Below are 22,525 nucleotides of genomic sequence, written 5' to 3'. Positions count from 1 at the left end.
ATGAACCTAATGGTGTGATCCAGTACAATCCGGATTAAATGTGTTCTTTTCTTGACCCAAGTCTAGTACATGGCCACCATTGCAAAATTCATTGCGATAGAAAATTTTCATCTGGAACTTCATTGATGAAAGTTAAAAGTTAAGATGGAGAGAATTCAATAAACAGGGTTAAATATACTTTGGTTAAAGAAAATTAGTGTTAAATTTTAAAAAACTTATATTTGATTTAAAGTGACTAAATGTATATACATGACCTGTGTGACTTTTACTATGGTAAATTCATTATACAGCACTGAAATTAAATTAGTCATGAAGGGATCCCTAGTCATGATACGAAAGGATGTTATAGTGCTCAGCTACCAGAGCATATTGGGCTGAAGGCTGCCATTGATATTTCATTAGTTCTTATTTTAACCTGTAGTTTTATAAATGTAAAAAATTTCAGATTTGCTACCATAATGTACTATTACGGAAGATAAGTATTTCAATTGTGAGTCTTGACTTGCCTTATACAGCACAAAGAAACATATTTAAATTATAAATTATAATATAAATGAATTTTCTAATACATTCTTTTCAGTGAAAAACTGACTAAAAAGTAGCAACATATCTACCCAAGAAAGCAGGAGCAATGGCGACTACACCACCATGCTCAGCATCAATACTAGCCCAGTACTTTTTGCAATGCACAGAGAGGAAGACACCTAATGTGTCAGCTATTGAGCAAGGAGGGTAATAATTAGACGTTTCTTGTACCATTTTAATTTATTTTATTTTTTGTTGATTGCTACAACCGTCATTCCACAGCAAACAATAACGTAACAAATGCAATGCTGATAACGTTTATGTGCAAGTAGGTTTAGTCCACACATACTGCTTTTCTTTATGAAAGAAAAAACATACCATGAAGTTTTCTTTCTCTGAACATGATGCATACAAATTGTATTACTGTTTAAGTTAGATATACTGTATACTATGCTGGCTAATCTTGTATTCACAGCTATTTTCCCCCACCCTCTACTTCCCCCACATGTGTCACTTCTGGTAAGTCGATGCTTAGAGGAACAGTGATAAGTGATAATTTGAAATTGTGTTTCATGCCTAAATATGGTTTCTTTGCATAGTTTCCCTTTGTAGCTATGTCCCATGTTCAAACCCCGTTAACACCCTCCTCCCATCCATCCATATTTGACATAATTTATAATAAATATTTTATAAGTAGTACCTATACGCAAACCAGTAAAATAAAATCATTTATATACAAAGTTTTCTTATATAAGAACTTAACCTTACTGCTTGTTCAACATTAATCCTATATTTTTAGCCTAAAAACACCTCCGGTTAACACACACACACACACACACACACACACACACACATATATATATATATATATATATATATATATATATATATATATATATATATATATATATTCCCAATTTTATAATTTTGTTTCGAATTCAAGTTATATTTATCTTTGCTGTTGTTACTAACTGGAACAATTTTCATCTGATTCAGTATTTCAACGGAATCAACTTTTAGCTACATGTATTGATGATGTTTCTAAAACAAAATTTCAATACATATTTGCTCATTTATGTATACAGTTTTATTATCTAAAACGTAGCCTTAATGCTTTTTCTATATTAATTCTTATACTGCTAACCTAACACTTGTCAGTTAAGAAAATATACATAATTTCTCAATTTTTATAATTTCTTTGGAATAGTAAAAATATATATTTATCTTTGCTGTGTGCTTGACTTCTAATTGAACAATTGTGCAAATTATACCCGCAGTTACAAATACAATAAGAATATATAAGTGATGTTCAATTACAATTACAAACACAGTTGTAATTGTAATTAATTACTCAATTATACCAATTACATTGTAATTTAATCGAAGTCAGAGAGAGAGAGAAAGAGAGAGAGAGAGATAAGAAATTAAACATTGAAATTTAACTTTTAGTGTATTTTCTTAGTATGTTGTATCATAGATACTGTACAAAATATTTGGTACGACTTCAGTTAATTATTTCGACCCAGCTTAGGTTACATCATGCATACTGAACTACATGTTTGATGTGACTGAAGAAGATAATTATTTGGACCCACACGTCTACGTACCAGTCCAGTTTAAATTGGAATAAAAAGTTAGAGAACATGAGATGTAAAACATGTTCAGCCTCTCTTATCCTGTAGAAAAGAAGTAACTATCTGACCTTTTTGTTGACCACTTTAGGATCATATTTGGCAACTATTGCAGGCAATTGGTAAACTGAGCAAAACGATTAGTTTATAGAATGGCAATTATTCCTGTGATACAACTTTTGAAATTTGAAGACTATATCGGTTTTGAGCATTGTTGTTCATGCACTTTTTACTTTATTGTATCTGCCTTCTGTTCAAGGTTTCCAAACAAAAGGAAAATGTAATTTTGTTACAATGGTTCAAAGACATCACAAACTATTTTTGGTTTGCAAGACTGCCAGCAGCAATGAAAAAATTTTGATGAGATTTCCGTCCTTATATAAAGATAAATGTAAACACTTGCAACGGTATAATGATATATCTTTTTATGAAAAACAAGTTGCATTTCACAATCATTACCTTCTGATTTCTGTTAATATGTATCTTATTCATGTTCATACATCACCCAGTCTTATAGATATACATTTGTAATCGATGAGAAGAAATCTATTTGAGATGTAAAATAACGTAGAATATTAAAAGAACATTGCTCTAATATTGGGTGAAAACGCAGTATGGGTTGGCATGGGGATATTCATCACACAAGTTAAGTAAGTACTATTCTCGTTAAAACAGGTTTCATCAATGCTACAACAAGAAATATAGCAGATGATCCTTCTTTCCATGCAAGGAGAAGAAAGCATCCCCCATCAGGGAGATTATGCAGAAAGGTCTTATCTCTCTACTTGGGGACATTCAGGTCATGGGATGGATGAGAGAACTCAAGGAGGATGATCCCAGGAACAAGAAGTAGAAACCTGGATCCTCAAGAACAGCCATCAACTTAAATTTTGGTGAAGAAGATCATTTGATTTTTGTATTAGCTATGTACAATATGAATTGTCTGCTGTGGCAGGTTATACGTTACATAATATTATGCAAATAAAAGCAGTTGAAAAGAAATGAAAATATAACAGTATACACAATTTATGAAAACTTTCTTTCTATATGATTATTTCTGACTTTGTTGATAACATTGCTTATAGGGCAGAAATAGACAAATGTTTTATAAATCTGAATAAAACATTATTGTATGATGCAGAAAAAAGGTAATATTATCTGCAGTTACAACGAAACAAAGAAGTCACTTGAATTCATTTATATACAAATTCCTAAACACCAGAAAGTGTCAATGATCATGCGAGTCAAGCGGAGATGAAGCCAGTGTACTGTCCAAAAGAGTCAAGATATTTGTCCCATATCCACCAGGCACAGCAAGAGGGAATTACAGGTCTCTGTCCGGACAACAGCCAACCATGATGCAATAGTATGAACTGCCTATAGGCAGCATGGCTATTGGTGCTCACCAGATAAAAGTCATCGTGAAGGACTAGAATATGTCATCTATACATACTGGCCAAGGCAAGGTCAGTCTCATCCAGAATTTGAATTTTCTACAATGTAAAAGAATATGAATAAAAACCAAATAGAAAGAAGCACATATTCAAATTATATTCATGTTACGTAACCAGGCTTCGTTGTAAAATAAACATGGATCAGTATGGGATTAAAATTGCTCTAGCTTTTTATTTTGATAAGAGCACTGAGAGTTCCATCACGACTGTAACTGATATTAAGTATATTTATTTAAGATGGACAGTTACAAGTACTGTTATGCATGCCCATAATGTACATTAATTTTATAGTATAGAATGTAGGTCATTTAGTAGACAACGTATTAAATAGCTAATTTTGTCCATTAGGGAGGGGTTATTTTGGGATGAGGTAATTTCATCTTAGTAAACATGTTTTTTTTGTGGCCTTTTGTCCTTTCAAGGTGTAAAATGTAATACTGTTGATGCATTTGATGGAATCTAAGTTCAGGTTTTGGGGTCCCCCCCCACCCCGGAGAAATGTTGGCTGATATGATGTATGATTGGCTGACTGTTAAAGGACCCGAGCTTGATGACAAGTGGAATGTTTTGGAAATGAACATTTGACCCTCATCCTAGTTTAGAAATTATGCCTTAGGCTTTTATATTAGTGAATAACAGAAGTATTATTCCTGTATTAAACATCTGTAGTGGAGACAGTCATTCAGTTGTGTTCAGTCATTATTTAAAATGATTTATTTATTTCAATTACTCACTGGAATTACAAGGTACACATAAACGTAGGACTATTTGACAATTATTGTGAATTCATTTAAAGATGTTTTTGGACTATGTGAGTGTAATACATCAAGACTATTAGCTTATCAACATTATTCAGATCTATAATTTTACAAGACTTCTTTGTTTTTGATTTTTTATGATACTTAGTTGAAGACAATGGATTTGTAACGGTATTTTTCGAGCATTTCAAGAAGTTAGAAACTACTGCAATTGGATCAGAAAGAAATCCCTGATTTGATATGAAGATATTTAAACAACAAAGAAGCTTGTTATTCTATCAGTGTCAGCGTAGATTTGTTTAGCATCGTGCAGTACCTACATTGAAACTGGTTAGTGAAAAGAATGTACTAGATTAAGATCAGTCCGTATCATTTGCATATGAATGTGTGTTTGGATGGCTGATAATTTTAAAATTCATTTTAGTGTTTGCAAAGAAATAGCCGATTCATTTGGTCATCAAATTGCTTACGTTAAATACCCTCTTTAGCATATTGTGCACAACCCATTAAGAGATTTTACGAATTCAACACAAAAGGCTATATATTCATTATCAGCAGAAGTGACATTCAGTGCTGACTCTCACAACACACCATTTTCAGATCTGGAGGCATCTCCCTACATCTTGCATACATGCTGTGTCTGGGGCTGGGTGATAAACACCACTCTGCCTTGAACATGGCTCCAACACATAAAAGACAAGGCTGGGATATAACTGGAAAATCTGTAGGAAACGATCCCTCTGCCTGTCTTCACATATTTATGATCTGGAATTTGTTTCAGATATTATGCATACAAAACCCCTATATGCATGTGGTACAGATAGCTTTAAAGTTAAATCACAATACCATGGAAACTTCAACACTTACCACACCATATAATGACATCAGGTATCTATCTTCGCAACTCCACCTTGGATATAGATGCTTCAGTGCTTGTAAATGTTGTGTTATACTATTAACTGCCAAAGTTTTAATTCTGTGTGTAAACGTGTGCAGTATTTTGATTTTATCTTTACCGAGGGAAAGCTTCTCATTCAGCTGTTACACATATCATAAAAGTAAGTTTTGTGTAATGTAGCCCATATTCCTGACAAGTCATTCAGTACCTTTTTGTGAAACACTGTGTACATAAAAGCTGTAAGCTTAGGCATGCACAAGCTCAAGGAATACATACAAGGTCTTGAAACAATTAAAGAAGTTTCAAAATTTTCATTGCATCAAATAAGATTATCATTACACAAGTTATTTGCAGTAATCACATGTTAAGAGGTGGAAAAATTGAATGCACAGCAACCTGGGCAATTAAAATTATTACCCAAATTGTATTATGAAATATGAAGGAAATTTATTCTTCTTTTATGCCTTCATGTCATTCTAAATTCTGGGTAAGTAATACATTTTATGATTCTTAAAGTCTTGATAACTACCATGATATCATATATATATATATATATATATATATATATATATATATATATATATATATATATATATATATATATATATATATATATATATATATATATATATATATATATATAGTATTAACGTGACATATTTTGAGGGTTTATCTAAATATTCCTTAAGGCATGCATGAAGCTCTAAACAGAAGAATAAAAGTATATTCATTATTTTGCAAGACTAATATCATTTTTTTTAGATACACTAGTTGTGTACAAGCGTATGTTTTCTTCTTATCAATATTGCCAGTCTACATAGCGTGGTCTAATTGTTAGACTCCAAAGCAAGCTAGTATGGCTTCTTTGTTATCATTTTGTATTTTGAATAAAATTTTACACTTTTTACTTAAATTGTAGAAAGAATAAATCGACCTTAATAATGATTTTATTAAGTTTAGATTGTCACATGAAATAGAAATTCAGCCACTAGCATTTATTTACATCATTGTATGTATTTTGTTAAGTATGGTTGCTTTAATTGTTAAGCCAAAAGTCCTACGTCATTAAATACAGTGATTCCCAGATTATAAGGAAATCATTTGTGCATCATATATAAAGGGTAGCCTTCCATGACGAATACAAAATTGATTCCATGCATTATATTTGGTGTCAGAAAAGGTGGCTGTATACAAGAGGTGGCCTCTTGACTTTTCTAAGTTATCTGTGTGAATATTATTCATTTTTTAAGTGCTATGGGGGTGAGTGGCTACAAAAAGTAAAGCAGTTTAAACATGCACATATTTTAAAATATACAGTACTTCAGTGGAAGTATGCATTCACTAACTGATGCAAAACTATTGATACAAGATATTAGAATCTGTGCCATTTAACAAATTTTCTCTCACTCTTAAAGGTAATTCTGGAGTTCCGAGCAAGTTGATTTCTTCATACTGGACATATTTTCGTCATTCGAGTTTATTTTAGTGTGGGAATCTTCTCTATTGCCCATTATAACTGCATGTGTGTGCCGCTTGTGATGGTAATTAATTTCGATATTAACTGGTGTATTCATAAGTATGTTTCAAATCTTTGATAATATAGTGCTGATGGACGGTCACAAATTAATACACTCAATGTTCCTTTTTGATGGAAGTTTTGGACCTGGATTCCCTACTCCAGCTCCAGATTTTAATAACTCAAATCCTTGCCTACTTCCACATATTCAAAATGTACTTGTGTCTGTAACATATTAACTTGAGGAAGCAGGGCAACACACACACACACACACACACACACACACATATATATATATATATATATATATATATATATATATATATATATATATATATATATATATATATATATATATATATATACATAGACATATAAGCGTTATTAGTGCATAATCAGCTTGTATCTCTTTCATTTCATGCTGCTATAGATAGATGGTAAAAACACCTACATCTGATGTGTATTGTTTTTTATTATTATTATTTTGTTTTTTATATCGTACAAATTCGCTGACATAGCTGAAATGTACCTTTTTATATAAGGCTATAACAAATCGAGTATCAGTCTATTTTTTGAATCGTTTATAAAGCACGCGGATTTGAATCATTATCGTACAACATTAATTATTTAAATGTAATTATAAAAAGTAGTTCTAAGTAAATTTAAACGTTTCCTCTCAAAGTAAAAATAAATGAAAAAAGGGATCAGAAACAGAAGAATATCCTTCTCAACTGTTACTGACATGTTGTGCGATCTGGTAATATGGTTGCGTTCTTCCTAGGATCTGACAAACAATGCCGAGTGCGAGTTTGAAGATGGAGACGGTGGATTTATTATGCTATGTATGACGATATCTTCGTGCCCGTATGTCATAATGAGAAACTCTATATACTTAATAATATTCATAGATTGCCTTTAACACAATATTGAATCAATTAATATACATAAATGTCACAATATGGTCATTTGAAATTCACTCTCAGCTGCACTACTGTGCCTTTAAGTCTAAAGGATTTAGTTGAAACGATAGTGTACCTTAATTTTTGTTAATTGTGCATTAATTATAGTGACTGCCTGTGATTTGCTCTATTTTCAGATGTAACATAATGGATAAAGACAAGGCAGTGGCCGTTATCGGCATAGGCTGCCGATTTGCCGGCGCAAATAACAAGGAAGAATTTTGGGAGCTTCTCTGAAAGGGTGAAAATCATATTACGGAAATAAGAAAACAACGCCCTGGATTTGATTCATATTTTATCACTGAGCCAAATGACCCTAATTTCAGACAAGCGTATAAAGCGGGCCCCATTGAAATGTAATTTTCACTCAATTCTAATCTGCCTTTATATTTGGGTAATGAATACATACATGTCAGGAACAAAATAATACTATTTCTAATAGTAACAATGATGGTCATGTGCAAACACTTAGCGGCCATTATCGACTAACTTGTATAACATATTGGTAGTGACACGAAACGATAGTGCCGTGTATTTTCGGTTGTGTTAGTAATTGTAAATTGCATTATTTATAAAGCTTACAAGATTGTTAATGTAGCACATTATCATAAAGCGGGGACATATTGGTAGCCGCCAGGACAGCACTCCGCCGTTAGTCCAGCAATGAGTGAACTCTTGCCATTGCATTTCCTATCAGCCAATATGAAAAGGGAAATAGATTAAATCGTTGCTTGATCAAAGTCCAAGCAATCAGAGTTTACCTCTGTAATCTTTCTGAATTTTTTAATATGTAACTAAACGGGTGATGGATATGTGTAATAAGTTTTCTTCTGTTTTTTTCTGACTATTTTATGGCAAGCGACATCTGCTTATAAAGGTTAAAATGATGAAGTTTTGAAAAATAAAATCTGACCAAAAGATTGAAATTAGTAATACTGAGTTTACGACCTTGTCTTTTGTGTCAACGGTTACCTGTGTCAATGGTTACCTTAGCTTTGCAGGACGTTTTATACATGTATTCAGACAGTTTCAAAAGATTTACAAAGAAAACTAAAGAAAGAAAAAAGTATTTAAAAAATCGAAACTTAATATGCTGAAATGTAATTGATGTTCAGGAATTATTTTTAGGTTTTGTTTCCTTTGAATATTTTTTAATTTTAGAAAACATACTTATTTCCTTAATATCACTGAGAGTATGGATTTTGTTATCTTCTATACAATTAGATGCAGTTGTAGAAAACAGTGACTGGATTTGATGTTCTGTATTGTTATGTTTCTCTGGTTTCTTTGACAAACTTCGGCATGCAATCACCAAAACAGGTTGTTTTAAAAAGAAACTAAAATTTTAGAGTATTTTTCACATTTTCTCTTTCTGATACGATTCTTTCATCATTTCCGATAGTATAAATCATTTCATTTACATGTCTTGAGATACTTTTTAAAGAGTAGCATTTTGAGAATAATCAGATGATGAATCAGCTAGCAATTTTTATTCCAGTAATTGCACATGTATGGTTAATCGTATTACTTGTTATCATATATTTTCACGGGGAGGACGTGCATAGTGTCTGACAAGAACAGCCAGTTGTGTCAGTTCTTTTCTTTTCCTTTTGAAAGCACCTTTCCCCTTGATTTACAGCATTGTATTTACACGGTGCATTGAATAGTATTTTCCTTGCCTGTTGTTCATTGCAATATAGACGCCCAAAAAGTTTGACTTCCACAAATTTGGATGGAACATTGGTGATTGAAATAGATTGTACCAGAATGGTATGTGTTGGTGATATAATTAAGTTAGAACTAATTTATATGCTCATTTGTCTGTTATTTTTCATTTCTTTTGATTAATAAAGATTTTCGCAATGGGAAAATAAAGTATTTGGAATAACAGATCAAGAAGCGAAATGGGTCGATCCGCAACAACGGTTTGTACTAGACTGTGTGCATATGGCACTAGAAGATGCAGGAATCACGAGAAAAGAACTCAGTGGCACAAACACGGGAGTATATATTGGTAAATCTACTTCAAATATTTAAACATAGCTTTAGTTAAAGGTGCTTTATGCATGTATGCATTAGAATTTAATGGCATGCCAGCATAATCTTGACTATCTGATTCTGGATAAAAGTAACAGTCTAAAGAATGTAAAATAATTTCAAACAAATTGAATGAAGATGAAGCTTCCAAATAAATGTGAAATTTACTAACAGATAACAGGAGAAGTTGGTAAAATCCTTCAAAGGCATATAAGATGATTCGTTCCTTTGTCAGTACACACTGACATGGTATGCACTGCGCTTTAGGTTCACCCTTCAGTAGGTATTGATGAATCATTGTGAAGTCGGCAAACAAACCATATCTTTATAATGTCTTCTGTGCGAAAATAATCCTTTCAAATAACAAATTGGGTTTTCTGGAACTTATTAGTACATATTCATTCACATAAGCACCCCCAAAGTACTAAGGCCCCCATATATATATATATATATATATATATATATATATATATATATATATATATATATATATATATATATATATATATATATGCATACAGTTACGCTCATACGTGTATTAAAGTATTTGCACAGTTTTCATTCCACATATTTTGCAAAGTATGTTACATGTAGATGAAAAATTTATTTGAAATCGTTATATGGAATTACATAGAAGATTTCATTTGGAAGCAGCTTTCTCTCTCACTCTTTCTCTCTCTCTCTCTCTCTCTCTCTCTCTCTCTCTCTCTCTCACACACACACACACACACACACACATCCTTTTCAATATCCTTCATACAACATTAACAGCAAACAAAAGAAAGCGAGTAATTGTCACAATCTCATTTCCCTCATGTAATTGCTTGTAATGTTGTGCAGGAATTGTCACTTTGTTATGATGGAAACTAAACTTGTCTTGATTTTTTCAATTTTATTTCAGTAATTATATGATGACATCTTAAAAAGTTCACTAATTTTACTATTAATTGAAATTAAAATATAAAACAGTACTTAGGACATTGTTATGGCATGTACATATATTCAGAATAGTTTTATAATTTATTGTATACACGTGACAAACATCAGGAATATTAAATCAGAAATCGAAATTTAATTTAGGAGAAAAGTGTTACATAAAGAATTTGGGTTTTATAGAAATATTCATAACTAACTGCAATACGCCCTAATTGGTTGTATTGACTCACGTATGCTGCATGGTTAAACAATGGTGTTTGTTTCTTCCAGAAGTTAAATGAGCGCATATAATTTTGTTACAGTAATATATAGCAGAATGAGCTGGTAAATACAAACAAAATAGCCAATAATGAATAATGTTTCAAACATTTATATTTGCAGGAGCGATGAACGACGACTTCAAATATGCGATTTTACAAGACGTAGATAGTGAAGAAAGTAGTTATATGGTCACTGGACTTAGCCTTAGTATCATCAGTGCAAGAGTGTCTTACATTTATAACTTACTCGGCCCCTCGATGACAATAGATACCGCTTGTTCTTCAAGCCTTGTGGCGATACACCAAGGTTCTCTAGCACTTAGAGCAGGTACTGTAAATTATTCTGACTTGATTTTACTTAGATAAGTAAACATTTGTTTCATGCCTCGATGTTATTTTAAATGGTTGTTAACTTTATACCCATGGCAAATGCTACTTTTTGAATGTTACTCTAGTTTTCGTCAATGTATTGTGTTACCTTATATAATGATTTCCTTTAAATAACATTTGATAGGACCTTCCCGATACATTGCCTTCTCCAAAATGCAATAATATACTTCTTTACACATGTAGTAAAGATACGAGTTGAAAGGTATTCCAGTCAAGCGATAGGTGTTGCATCCAAACTTTTAACATTGTTCCCCTTTTTTCCTAATTAGTTTACACATATTCAAGAGTTGACATTCTCGCTGTCAGTATGTCAATATATTTATTGTATGTCACTGATCAAATAAGACTCTGCATGAACGTTTGATGAAACATGATTGAGTACCTCTCATTCCCTAAGAGAGATTCACAGTTGTTGTCCGGTCTGCAAGTGTTAAATGGTTTAAAGTTTCTGATGGATCTTAGCCACTAGGTTGAGAAATTATGGTTGTTCGAGTGTTCGATATGATTTGGAGTAGAGGATGGTATTTTTCTCTCTCTCATCATTCATGCGAGTGAACTTGCTGCTCAACTGCACTTCACATTAACCCTGTGCATCACCTGTTTAGGGATAAATGTTCCACTGGATACTTTTTAACTGTGCATTTATGTTTTAAATCTAAAATCTTGAAGTACAACTATATGATTGATTTTCATGATCTACTGTTTAAAATTTGTGCAGAAATAAATCAATCTGTATTCTTGTTGTTTATTAATAGAACACAAATGGTTATTGCATATGTCGGTGAGCATTAATATTCCTCAAGCAAATTACATTGAAAACTGTCTCAGTTCATTGGTTTCTAGAAGATTAATTTACAGTAAAATATTGTTAATATTGAAGATCAATGATGTAACTTTTGTATGCCAATCACACGTAACTTATATAAAAATAATTCAATTGTTTTTATAATTTGCGATAAATCTTGCCATGATTACACATTTATTTGTTTAACAGGAGATTGCTCAATGGCCATTTGCGGTGGAGTGAACCTTCTCCTAGATCCAAGAGTATTTGTAACCTTAGCAAACGCAAGAATGTTGTCACCCAGTGGACAATGTCATTCATTCTCTTCGAAGGCTGATGGTTATACGAGAGGAGAGGGTTGTGGAATAGTTCTTCTTAAGCGATTACATGATGTAAGATCGAATATCAGTTTAATTCAGTTCTCTATTATGGAATCAGTGATATGAAACTGCAGAAAGCATACAGAAAACATATTTTCAGATAAAGCACAGAGACAAAGATTGGCCTACCGATTGGCCTTTCCATATTATATAATCGGACATCTATCAACATATGATATAATCTCTGACAACTAAACTTTGGATATAACCACCAGCCGTATGATTGTTATGGTCAACCTTCACATACAAGTATCTGGAAAAGGCATACAATTTAATAAGTTCTAGTATTACTCGTATATGACCTCAGTAGATTGTCAGGGATAATTTAGAATTTCAGCTACAAGACCTGTTATCTCTGCCTATATCAAAACATCAGAAATATCAAAATGTATTTTAATGCATTTGGATTTAGCTTGCAGCTTCTTTTAGTTCATTCTAACTTTATGTTATGTCTAAAGATCATACAGGGTTATTTCTTTCCTCTTATATTTATTGTCAACCTTTTTGTCCCCATGCTTCCTTATTCATAAAACTAAATTTAATTTTTGTGAGAAAGTATCATTTGTATTTTGCTAAGGATTGTTTTTTTATTTCCTATACATCTAACGTTTTGCATGAATATTCTTTTATGAATTTATTAACAGTTTTGTTAGAAGCAAAATATTTCCAGGAAAATGAAATGGAAACAATAAAGCATATTACTCATAAGTATGAAAACATTACAGACTTGTACCTTACTAACATGTCCTGCAAAAGACTAAGCAATATCCTACTTTTATAAAACCCTCAATTTAATGGCAAACTCCAAATACAGCAAGACATTTACATTAACTTACATCCCTTGTAAACATTCCGATACAATTAATACGATGAAAGTTTGTAAAGATTGCAATTGATCTTCTACATATGTAATAATGCATGCATTGATGTCAAAGAATTGTGCGACAAAGACACATAAATAAACTGGACAATCGTTTAGATGTCTTCCTTCATAATATAGGACAAGGAATATATTCAGCATTTCCTGGGTAGGAAATTTCCCTTTCGATATTGACTTGTATGCCCGATATACTATATCATTAACATAACGCTCTCATATGAGAATTATCAAAGGGAAGCTTCTAAACGACTCATCTCGTGTACATCTACTTTGTCTTCTTTTTTCTTTGTTTGCTTCCTTTTCTCTGAAAAAGGAAATACAGCTGGATGACTCCCACTTTAAGCAATGTATTATTAGAAGGATACATTGTATGTTTCCTTATTTGTCCTAGATAATACTTAATATGCACCAAAATAGGACAACATTAGCAATAAGTTTCTTTTAAATTTGTATCAGATTAATGGGAGCCTTATAAACTACTTTAGCAGAATGATATCTACATCATGAATTAAATCTAAGCCAGTGTAATCGAAGTAAGCATTTTTGGATGGTGTCAGTATGGGTGTGCCCAGCACAATTCTTTGTATATGTATATAAAGCAATGTCATAACTAGAGTACATGGATTGATAAGATCTGTTCTAAAGATAGAATAAGTTAAGCTTGCAACCTGGACTCAGCAAACATATTGTATAGTGCCAGTATCTTTTCTGGTATTTCATATGATCTGTAATCTGTGGATGCTGTAATAAACATTGTAGAGCAAAATCATGGACAAATTATTTTCTAGCGACACGAATCCTTAACTTTGCACTTTATATAAATATATTTTTTCTTAAGGCTATAAGAGATGGAAATAAAATATGGGGACTTATAGGGACCTGTGTCAATCAAGATGGCCATATGGCAACGCCTATCACAGCACCATCAGGAGAGCAGCAGTTGGCCCTTCTTCGTCGTATTTACCCAGAATATAACGTTTCGGCATCAACGGTGCAAGTTACTGAAGCGCACGGTGAGAAACCGATTGTTTTGTTATTTTCATTTTTGTTCAGTTATATATATATATATATATATATATATATATATATATATATATATATATATATATATATATATATATACATATATATATAAAATATAATATAATATAATATAATATAATATGTTAATAATATTTTGCTTTAAATCTATGGATGTATATATAGTACATCATTTTCACTGTTCAAGATTCACATTTATTAATTCTACATAGGAGGCACATAGCCAAAACTCATGATAATGTATTTTCTTCAAAGTCAAACTGTATCTCTTTATTGGAGTTATTTGCATAGCAGATAAAAAAAATTCTTTGAACTAGATCATCCAGTGACTCATTTGAATCTCGAATAGGCAACAGTCTGTCGGTAGATGATTATAGATATATGGAGATTTGGGAATCAGCTTGCAACAAACGAACTAGATCAGTCTGTGAAAAGCGAAAATCATAGATATGGCTTTATTATGTACGATTGGCAAAGGTTTGCTTCATGTTAAGATGAGTTCATCACCACAGAAAGTTTATTCAAGCAATTTCAGCGAGACTTATGACAGACAGTAGAGACGACAGAAGTCTGCTGATGGAGTCATTAGAATGAAGACTAAAGCTTCAGGCTAGCTTTCTCTAATTTGTATGCGTATGTAATTTAAAAGTTAAATACGTTGTCAGATATGAGAATCATATATATTGCAGGTACAGGCACATCTGTTGGGGATCCAGTAGAGGCCAATTCACTTGGAATATTTTTCAATGACGATTCATCATCGCCAAGAAAATACATTGGTTCTGTTAAGTCAAACATCGGGCATTTAGAATCTGCTGCTGGTGTTGCAGGACTGATCAAGGTTCTTCTTATGATGAAAAAGGCAATTATTGTTCCATCCCTACATGTCAAAGAGGAAGGTTTGAATATGAAGAACAATTTAGAAAAGAATAGGTTGATTGTTCCAACAGAACCTGTCGAATGGTCATCTCTGGGAGCTAAACCAAAAGTGGCATGCGTAAATAGCTTTGGCTTTGGTGGAACAAATGCTCATGCAATTATTTGTGATTACGTCGAACAGAAACCTACTGACAAACTACCAGGGGTAATAAAGAATGAACCGGTCATAGTTTTGATAACAGACATCACCTTAGATGGATTGCATGATAATATCAGCAAAATGCTTGAAAGGTTACAAGTAGAAAGGTATGACCTACACGCACTTTCTTTTACATCCATGTGCAAGCGAGAGCACTTTCCTGTGAGGGCTGGATTTGTTGCTAGAGATCAAACTGATTTGGCTGAAAAATGCAAACTGTTCAATGCCACAAGAAGTAAAGACTCGGAAAAGAAATTGAAAAAGAAGGTTGTATTTGTTTTTTTTGCAGTGTAGGTACCGTATGGCCAGGAATGTGCTATAAGCTTTCAAAGAATGGAGCTTTTGCCTCTACTCTCAATGAAATTGACAGGCTTTTAAAATTGCATACTGGGTGGTCAATTGTGGAAAAGATGATGAGCAACGAAATTATGACCGACCCTTCGATTGGTCATATCTCCATTTTCACTTGTCAGGTGTGCCTATTTGAGATGTGGAAATCCTTTGGTGTTGCAGCAGAGTTCATCGTTGGTCAGTCGGTAGGAGAAGTAGCTGCAGCGTATGCTTGTGGTGCTATCAGCATGGAGACAGCCGTAGAGATAATTTACAAACGATCATTTCATCTTTCTAAAGTAACCAGCGGCAAAATGATGGTTGTCAGTGGATTAGACATTACCAGTCTAGAAAATATGTGCCAAGCAAACAATGTTGCCATCGCCGTACACAACAGCCCAGTATCAGCTACAGTATCAGGGAACACTAAATGCATTGAAGCAATCAAACGAGAAGTAGCACTCCTTCAGAAAAATGGAAACACTGTTGTGGTGAAAGAATTGGAAACCTCTTGCGCATATCATAGCTGTCATGTAGAAAATGCAAAAGTAAACTTCTTAGAATCTATTTCAATGATTCATGGAAGTAGGCCATCAATACCAGTAGTTTCCACCGTTACCGGAGATTATGTCAAAAATGAAGAATTTGCCAAGGCTTCTTATTGGGGAAGAAACATAAGAGAAAAAGTACAGTTTTCCAAGGCTATACAAACATCAGCAGAAGAAAATAGCACAACAATATTTTTAGAAATCGGGCCACGACCAGTTTTGGCGCCACATCTGAAACATATCTTGCCTAAGCACCAGACGTTATGTCTTCCATCGATGAAGGCAAACGATGATACAATATCTTGGAGACAAATGCTCGTTGATCTTTTCGTAGCAGGATTAAATCCCCAGTGGGAATGTGTCTCTCAAAGGACAAACTGCCTCACAGATATCCCACAATACCAATTTGCAGGGAAAGTTGCGATGCCTCCAGGTGGTTTTACGGTTGCTACCTCTCAGAAAAGTGAAACATCTCACTTGTACATAAAGCAGCAAAAAGGAGAAAATATAAATCATCAATATAAAATAAAGATTGATGGACAAGAAGCTTCATTTGTTTTTGAACATTTTGTTAGAGGAAATGTAATAGTTCCTGGTGCAATGTATGCTGATGTTGGATTTGAAGTAGGCAAATGTCACTTTGATAAACCAGTGCAAGATTTAGAAGTGGAATTGGAGTTTATCAAAGTTCTTCCAGTAAGTGCATCATCTACTACAGAAGTTTTAATATCGGTTGAAAAAAGTTCAAATCCTCTTGGAGACAGTTCTTATCATTTTGAAGCAATAAGTCATGGGAAAATTCGAGCCATAGGGCAGGTCCAACTTCGTTATGAGGCGTTCTACAATCGGCTGGATATTTTGGATATAAAATCCAAATTTGCATTTCGTCTTACTAAAGACGATTGCTACAGAAAACTGAGAGAATTTGGATTCACCTATGGAGACAATTTTGCATTGTTGGAAGAATGTTGGGCAAAATCTGGTGAATGTTTAGCGAAACTAAACGTCACCAGCAGCATTATGTCAACGCTATCTAAAACGCACCTTCACCCAGTCATACTAGATTGCATGCTACAAACAAGTGCGTTTGCTTTAAATGAGATAAACACATCAAGACCTGAAGCCATACAAGTCTTTCCAATAGGAATTGGTAGGCTGAGGGTAATGAAATCTCCTCGTGATCAAGTACTCTTTTCATACCTACGCATGACCGACACCATCGTATCAGAAACGGTGATCGAGCATCATTCCAATATTTATCTTCTGGACAAAGACGGATATCCTCTGGTTGAAGTGGAAAACTTCACTGTCTTTGGAAAATTACAGGACATTCTCATACCAAAGGAACTAAAATATGTAATGACAACAAATCTGTATCATCATCATACCGAAGCTTGGAAAACTAATGGTGTGGGAAACATCATTTTCGTGCAGGGTGACAATGTGACCAAAGACATCATTTCAGACCTTGCAAGCATTGCATCAATCCAGGCAAAGTCGATTGACACCAACTTTTCTGACATTCTTCTGAAAACAGCGATATATAAATGGGGTGGAATGTATGATGTTTCAAAAATAATTTTTATGCCAGGTTCCTCCAGCCAAGAAGATGAGAGACGAGATGGTATGCACATAATGGCTAAAATGAAAAGAAACTGTCTTATCTTCAAAAAAATCGTTAAGGTTGTAAAAGATCTACCACAACAGCCACCAATGTTTGTAATTACAGAAAACTCACAAGGACATGTAGACTCAATGACAATGCCCATTAGCATTTATGGGTCAGAGATGTGGGGCCTGATAAGGTGTTTTCTTAGAGAGATGATATACATGAATGTATATCTGCTTGACATAGTCTCCTGGACAGAGAACGAGGCACTTCTGCAAAGTCTTTTGTCTCAATCCACAGATTATTTCAAGACCTTTCCTTTAGAGATGATCCTACATAAAGCTAAACTGTTTGTACCTCAGCTTCAGTGCGCTCCTACCACTGAAAAACAAAAAAAGATACTGACAACATTGTATAGATCAGTTGAGCAGGTTCTGCTGCAAACACGCAACAGAATTAATTGTCTGGATCTTTATCTAATTCCAAACAAAACAATTTCAGTTGAGCCTATATCTGGTTGGGTCAATGTTGAAGTAGACACAATTTATTTCAAGATGTGGAAGATAAATATTCCATTTCTGGTGGTAAAAGCGGTTCTGATTTTGATATTTTCAGCAAAGAGGATCGCCAAGTTGTGTCACTTGAGATCACTGGATACGTTCAATATGCTGACATACGTAAGTCTTCATTCATTAGAAAATTCTTCCGTCGTTGTCAGTCAGAGATCATTCCAGATAACGATAATTATCATGGCAATGCAAATGTTGTCGTCTGTTACCCGATGAAAATCGGGTCAGTTGTGACTGTCCCAATATCTTGTGTGGCAACAAAAGATGAAGTTCCAAACTATTTTCTAGGGATGCTGATTGTTGCAGTTCAAGCGTGGACGCTTGTTCAACATCTTCCAAAGCATCAGAAAACTGTGGCCTTTATAACTCACAATGATACGAAAGTCGCATTTATGTTGAGTCTTCTTGGGTGCAGCGGGCGCAGTATTGAACATTTTGATATCAGTCATTCTGACATGCAAAACCATAATATCGACACGACAACAACAGCAGATCTCCTGGATGTTCTAAAACCGAAACACGAGCAGACCTTTCTATCACACTTAAAACAATGCAGACACCTCATTTTCATAGGATACCATGTGCGTGAAACAATTAAAGACGTGATAGAGCTTCAGACTAATACAAAATGCACCTATCTGAAATGGAATAACATATTCAGCAATGACAATCGACTTCACATTGTACCTAAAGTGATCACGTGGCTTCAAGATGGGATAAAACAGAAGATATGCAAACTTTCCATAGGGCATTCAACACAAGACCCAGTTATTAAAATGAAGTCGGACAAAGGCCTGTTAAAATTGGAATTAGAAAAATCCCAACTTTTTGACAAAATGTCTTCCTACATAGTTGTGGGCGGATTGACTGGACTTGGTTGGGTTCTTTTGAAACGTATTGCCGAGATGGGTGCAGGTGTGATAGCCACTTTTTCAAGGAGAGGAAATTTGATACAAAAGCAAAGCCTGATAAAGGAGCTCGAGGAAAACACAGGTTGTAAAATTATTTGTCTTAAAGCCGACGTATCCGACATGAAATCTTTAAGACAGGCTCTTGGGGAACTAAATGTTCTCTTTCCGAGGCATCCAGTGAAGGGAGTATTTCAAGGAGCTGGAGTCATTGACAGTACATTATTTCTGAACCTAACGGACAAGAATTTGGAGACAGTTATGCTTCCAAAAGTCGCCGGATCTTGGAACCTTCATCTTCTTTCGATAAATCTTCCTTTAAACTACTTTGTACTTCATTCATCTATAGCCGGTGTGCTAGGAACAGGTGGTGATAGCAACTATGGTGCTGCAAATAAATTCCTGGATACATTAGCTTTCTACAGACGTAAGAAAGGTCTTCCTGGGCAAAGCATCGCTTGGGGTGGATTGGTTGTTGGTATGGCAGCTGGGGATCAGTTTGCGAAAAATTTTGAATCAAAAGGATATCTACGTCTCGATGAAGAGCAGATTAGGGAATGCTTTGTGCATGCTCTAATGCAGAATCTTCCGCATGTGGTGTACACGAAAGTAAGCTGGGATCTCATTGCCCTCGACCATCGAAAGGCGGTCGTAAATAGACTTGCATACGAAATTGAGCCAATTTTGCGAAGCAAGAATTTTACAATTTCTGAGGAGACCACAGAGACGGATGAAGCTCCATTGATAGACTGGCAACTATCTTGGAAAGCTGAACAGCTAGAAAAACTCAGGGTTTTGACAGATATTGTTTGTGTGGTGGTATCAAAAGTTTCAAACGTAGACTTGTCAGATCTTGAACCAAGTACAGTTCTATCAGATGGCGGCATTGATTCCCTGGCGGCAATTCATTTCACAAATATTCTCTCTGATATATTCAAATGCAGGGTTCCCACAGCTTTAACAATGTCCCCAAATAAAACAATTAAAGTTCTTGCAGAGTTCCTGCTGGGAAACATGGATATCGAGAAGATTCTTGATTCGGAATCGGAATATTTGCCACATGTCAAACAGCAAACAGCAAACACAGAAGAAGTGTCGGAGCAAAATGGACCAAAATATACGGTCTATTGTGTTTCAACAGAAACTGATGGTGTCTTCACCAGACTTTGATGTGTAAGTGAAAATAGTTTTATGGAACGTTTGACAGGCACTAAGATAAAAAGTCTTGGCAATCTGGTAACTGTAAACTTTCTGACAAGACGTCTAAATGCCTCTAATCAAAGTGTTGAAGACCATGTGATACGATGTGAATTTTTCATTATATTGTTTATATGTATTAGTTTTAGCACAACATTGCCAAATTCACTATTGTATGTTGCGCTATAATCTTTTTCAGAAACTAATTTTATCATTAGATACTAAGTTGGTTAGTTATTTATTTAAACTATCCTATATATGCATACAATATTTTGCATTTGCATAGTTTGTTTTACAGATTGTTATAGTTTTTTATAATTTATAAAACTATACTTATTTTCATTACCTTGATATTTGCAGGATGGACCTTACATGATAGGAGCAATGATTGCAAGACTTCGAAAAGAAGATTTCAAGTTCTCTATGACATTTTGCTCTGAACTTTGCATGGAAAAGGACAGAATAATGTGATACATATTTGTCTGGAAGAGCTGTATTTCGTTAACTAAAACGATCTGCGTAATATCAACTCCACTGTAGCACAGTGATTATCTGTTATAACTGCATTCTCCTAGCTGTTATAAATGATTCTAAACATGGTTAAAATGAACATACCTAAAAGGACAGATTGCTTAAAGTTCAGCTGAAATGACTTTTGTATTAGCTTTATGTTTAGAAATAACAAGCATACATAGAAGAATCGACGTTTTGGAGATGTAAACTGTAGGCTTGAATTATTCACTTTCATATATTACCTTAATGCATTGAATTAATGGCATCACCAGTTTCGTTAAATTTCAAGCAGACAAAATATTTAAACATGTTTTTCACATATTAGCGCAGAACATTTTGAAAGTAATTACCGGAGGAAATTATTGATCTAGCTTAAAATCCATAATGAATATATAAAGATTCTGAAAGAGATTATCTACGTAGAGTTTGCAGAAAGGAATTGTTTCCTTTTAATGATATATTACACAGGTATTGGACTGAGCTTTAAACAAAACTGAGTATTTAATACTCGTAATGCACGGTAACTTTATAAAAAGCAAGACCTCGTGAAAGACGTACGTACAAAACAAGTTTAGTTTCTATGCAAATTGTTGCAAAAAAGTAAAGACAATTCTTGGTAAAATTAAGTTTGTTTCTATTTGAAGAAACAATTTTACATTTGCTACTGTCAATTTTAATATTTCCTTCACTATGAAATATCCTTGAATAATCAAACAAATCATTTGATAATATACTTTATACTGCATTCTTTCATCATGTTCATCTGATTGATGGAAAACTTTTCATTATACATAGGTATATTCTATCACTTAATAAATAAGTTGATAGATATTGCCTATGTTCTCGAATTTTAAATGTACATTTGCATAGCAAACTCATTATATTCAGTATATATTTAAGACTTTCCTAATTAGAACTATTTCCGTATCATAAGAGTGTAATCATTATTTTATGTGAGAATATATTTTAGATAAAAATACCATGTCACATTTTAGGTAACAATATGTAAATTTTCCTGCACAATCTCGAATTTTTGATTAGATATTTGACAATATACTTTCCAATGTGGATATTTTTCCACGGTAGATACGTCATTAATATACACAGTAATTTATTTAGCATAATACGGAGGGTGGTTTCATCTTTAGCGTCCATCGCATGTGAATATTTCTTGAAATGAATCAAATAATTCGATACACCAAAACGGATTGTTCAAACTCTGTACTTTTAAGCTGGTATGGAGAGTCCAACAGAGAATGGAAAACGATATTTCCATATTAATTATTTGATTTTCCAACGAGCAATTTTCATGTCTTCCATTGAA

The 22,525-nt window shown here is 33.7% G+C and overlaps 2 protein-coding genes across 2 annotated transcripts; both read left to right on the top strand.

Annotated features, from left to right (window-relative positions):
• The first annotated feature begins 631 nt into the window (after positions 1-631).
• LOC149772498 (uncharacterized) lies at positions 632-15,821 on the top strand. The gene is made up of 7 exons (XM_089947708.1): positions 632-732; positions 3,242-3,304; positions 9,595-9,755; positions 11,096-11,302; positions 12,359-12,540; positions 14,247-14,421; positions 15,139-15,821. The coding sequence occupies exons 1-7, from the start codon at positions 632-634 to the stop codon at positions 15,819-15,821; spliced, it is 1,572 nt and encodes a 523-aa protein (XP_089803834.1).
• Positions 15,822-15,955: 134 nt separating this feature from the next.
• Positions 15,956-18,799, top strand: LOC149772497 (putative polyketide synthase 16). The gene has a single exon (XM_089947707.1). It carries the CDS (start codon positions 15,956-15,958, stop codon positions 18,797-18,799), a length of 2,844 nt encoding a protein of 947 aa, XP_089803833.1.
• Positions 18,800-22,525: the final 3,726 nt, after the last annotated feature.

Source organism: Sinohyriopsis cumingii, unplaced genomic scaffold, assembly GCF_028554795.1.
Source record: "Sinohyriopsis cumingii isolate HCF-2022 unplaced genomic scaffold, ASM2855479v2 utg001437l, whole genome shotgun sequence".
NCBI lineage: Eukaryota > Metazoa > Mollusca > Bivalvia > Unionida > Unionidae > Sinohyriopsis > Sinohyriopsis cumingii.
This window is presented reverse-complemented; position numbering and strand designations above follow the sequence as displayed.

Coding starts and splice junctions, on each gene's coding strand:
- LOC149772498 (XM_089947708.1), top strand. CDS start 632: ATGGCGACTACACCACCATGCTCAGCATCAATACTAGCCCAGTACTTT. Junction 9,756..11,095: donor AAACACGGGAGTATATATTG/GTAAATCTACTT, acceptor TTATATTTGCAG/GAGCGATGAACGACGACTTC. Junction 11,303..12,358: donor TTCTCTAGCACTTAGAGCAG/GTACTGTAAATT, acceptor TTTGTTTAACAG/GAGATTGCTCAATGGCCATT.
- LOC149772497 (XM_089947707.1), top strand. CDS start 15,956: ATGACCGACCCTTCGATTGGTCATATCTCCATTTTCACTTGTCAGGTG.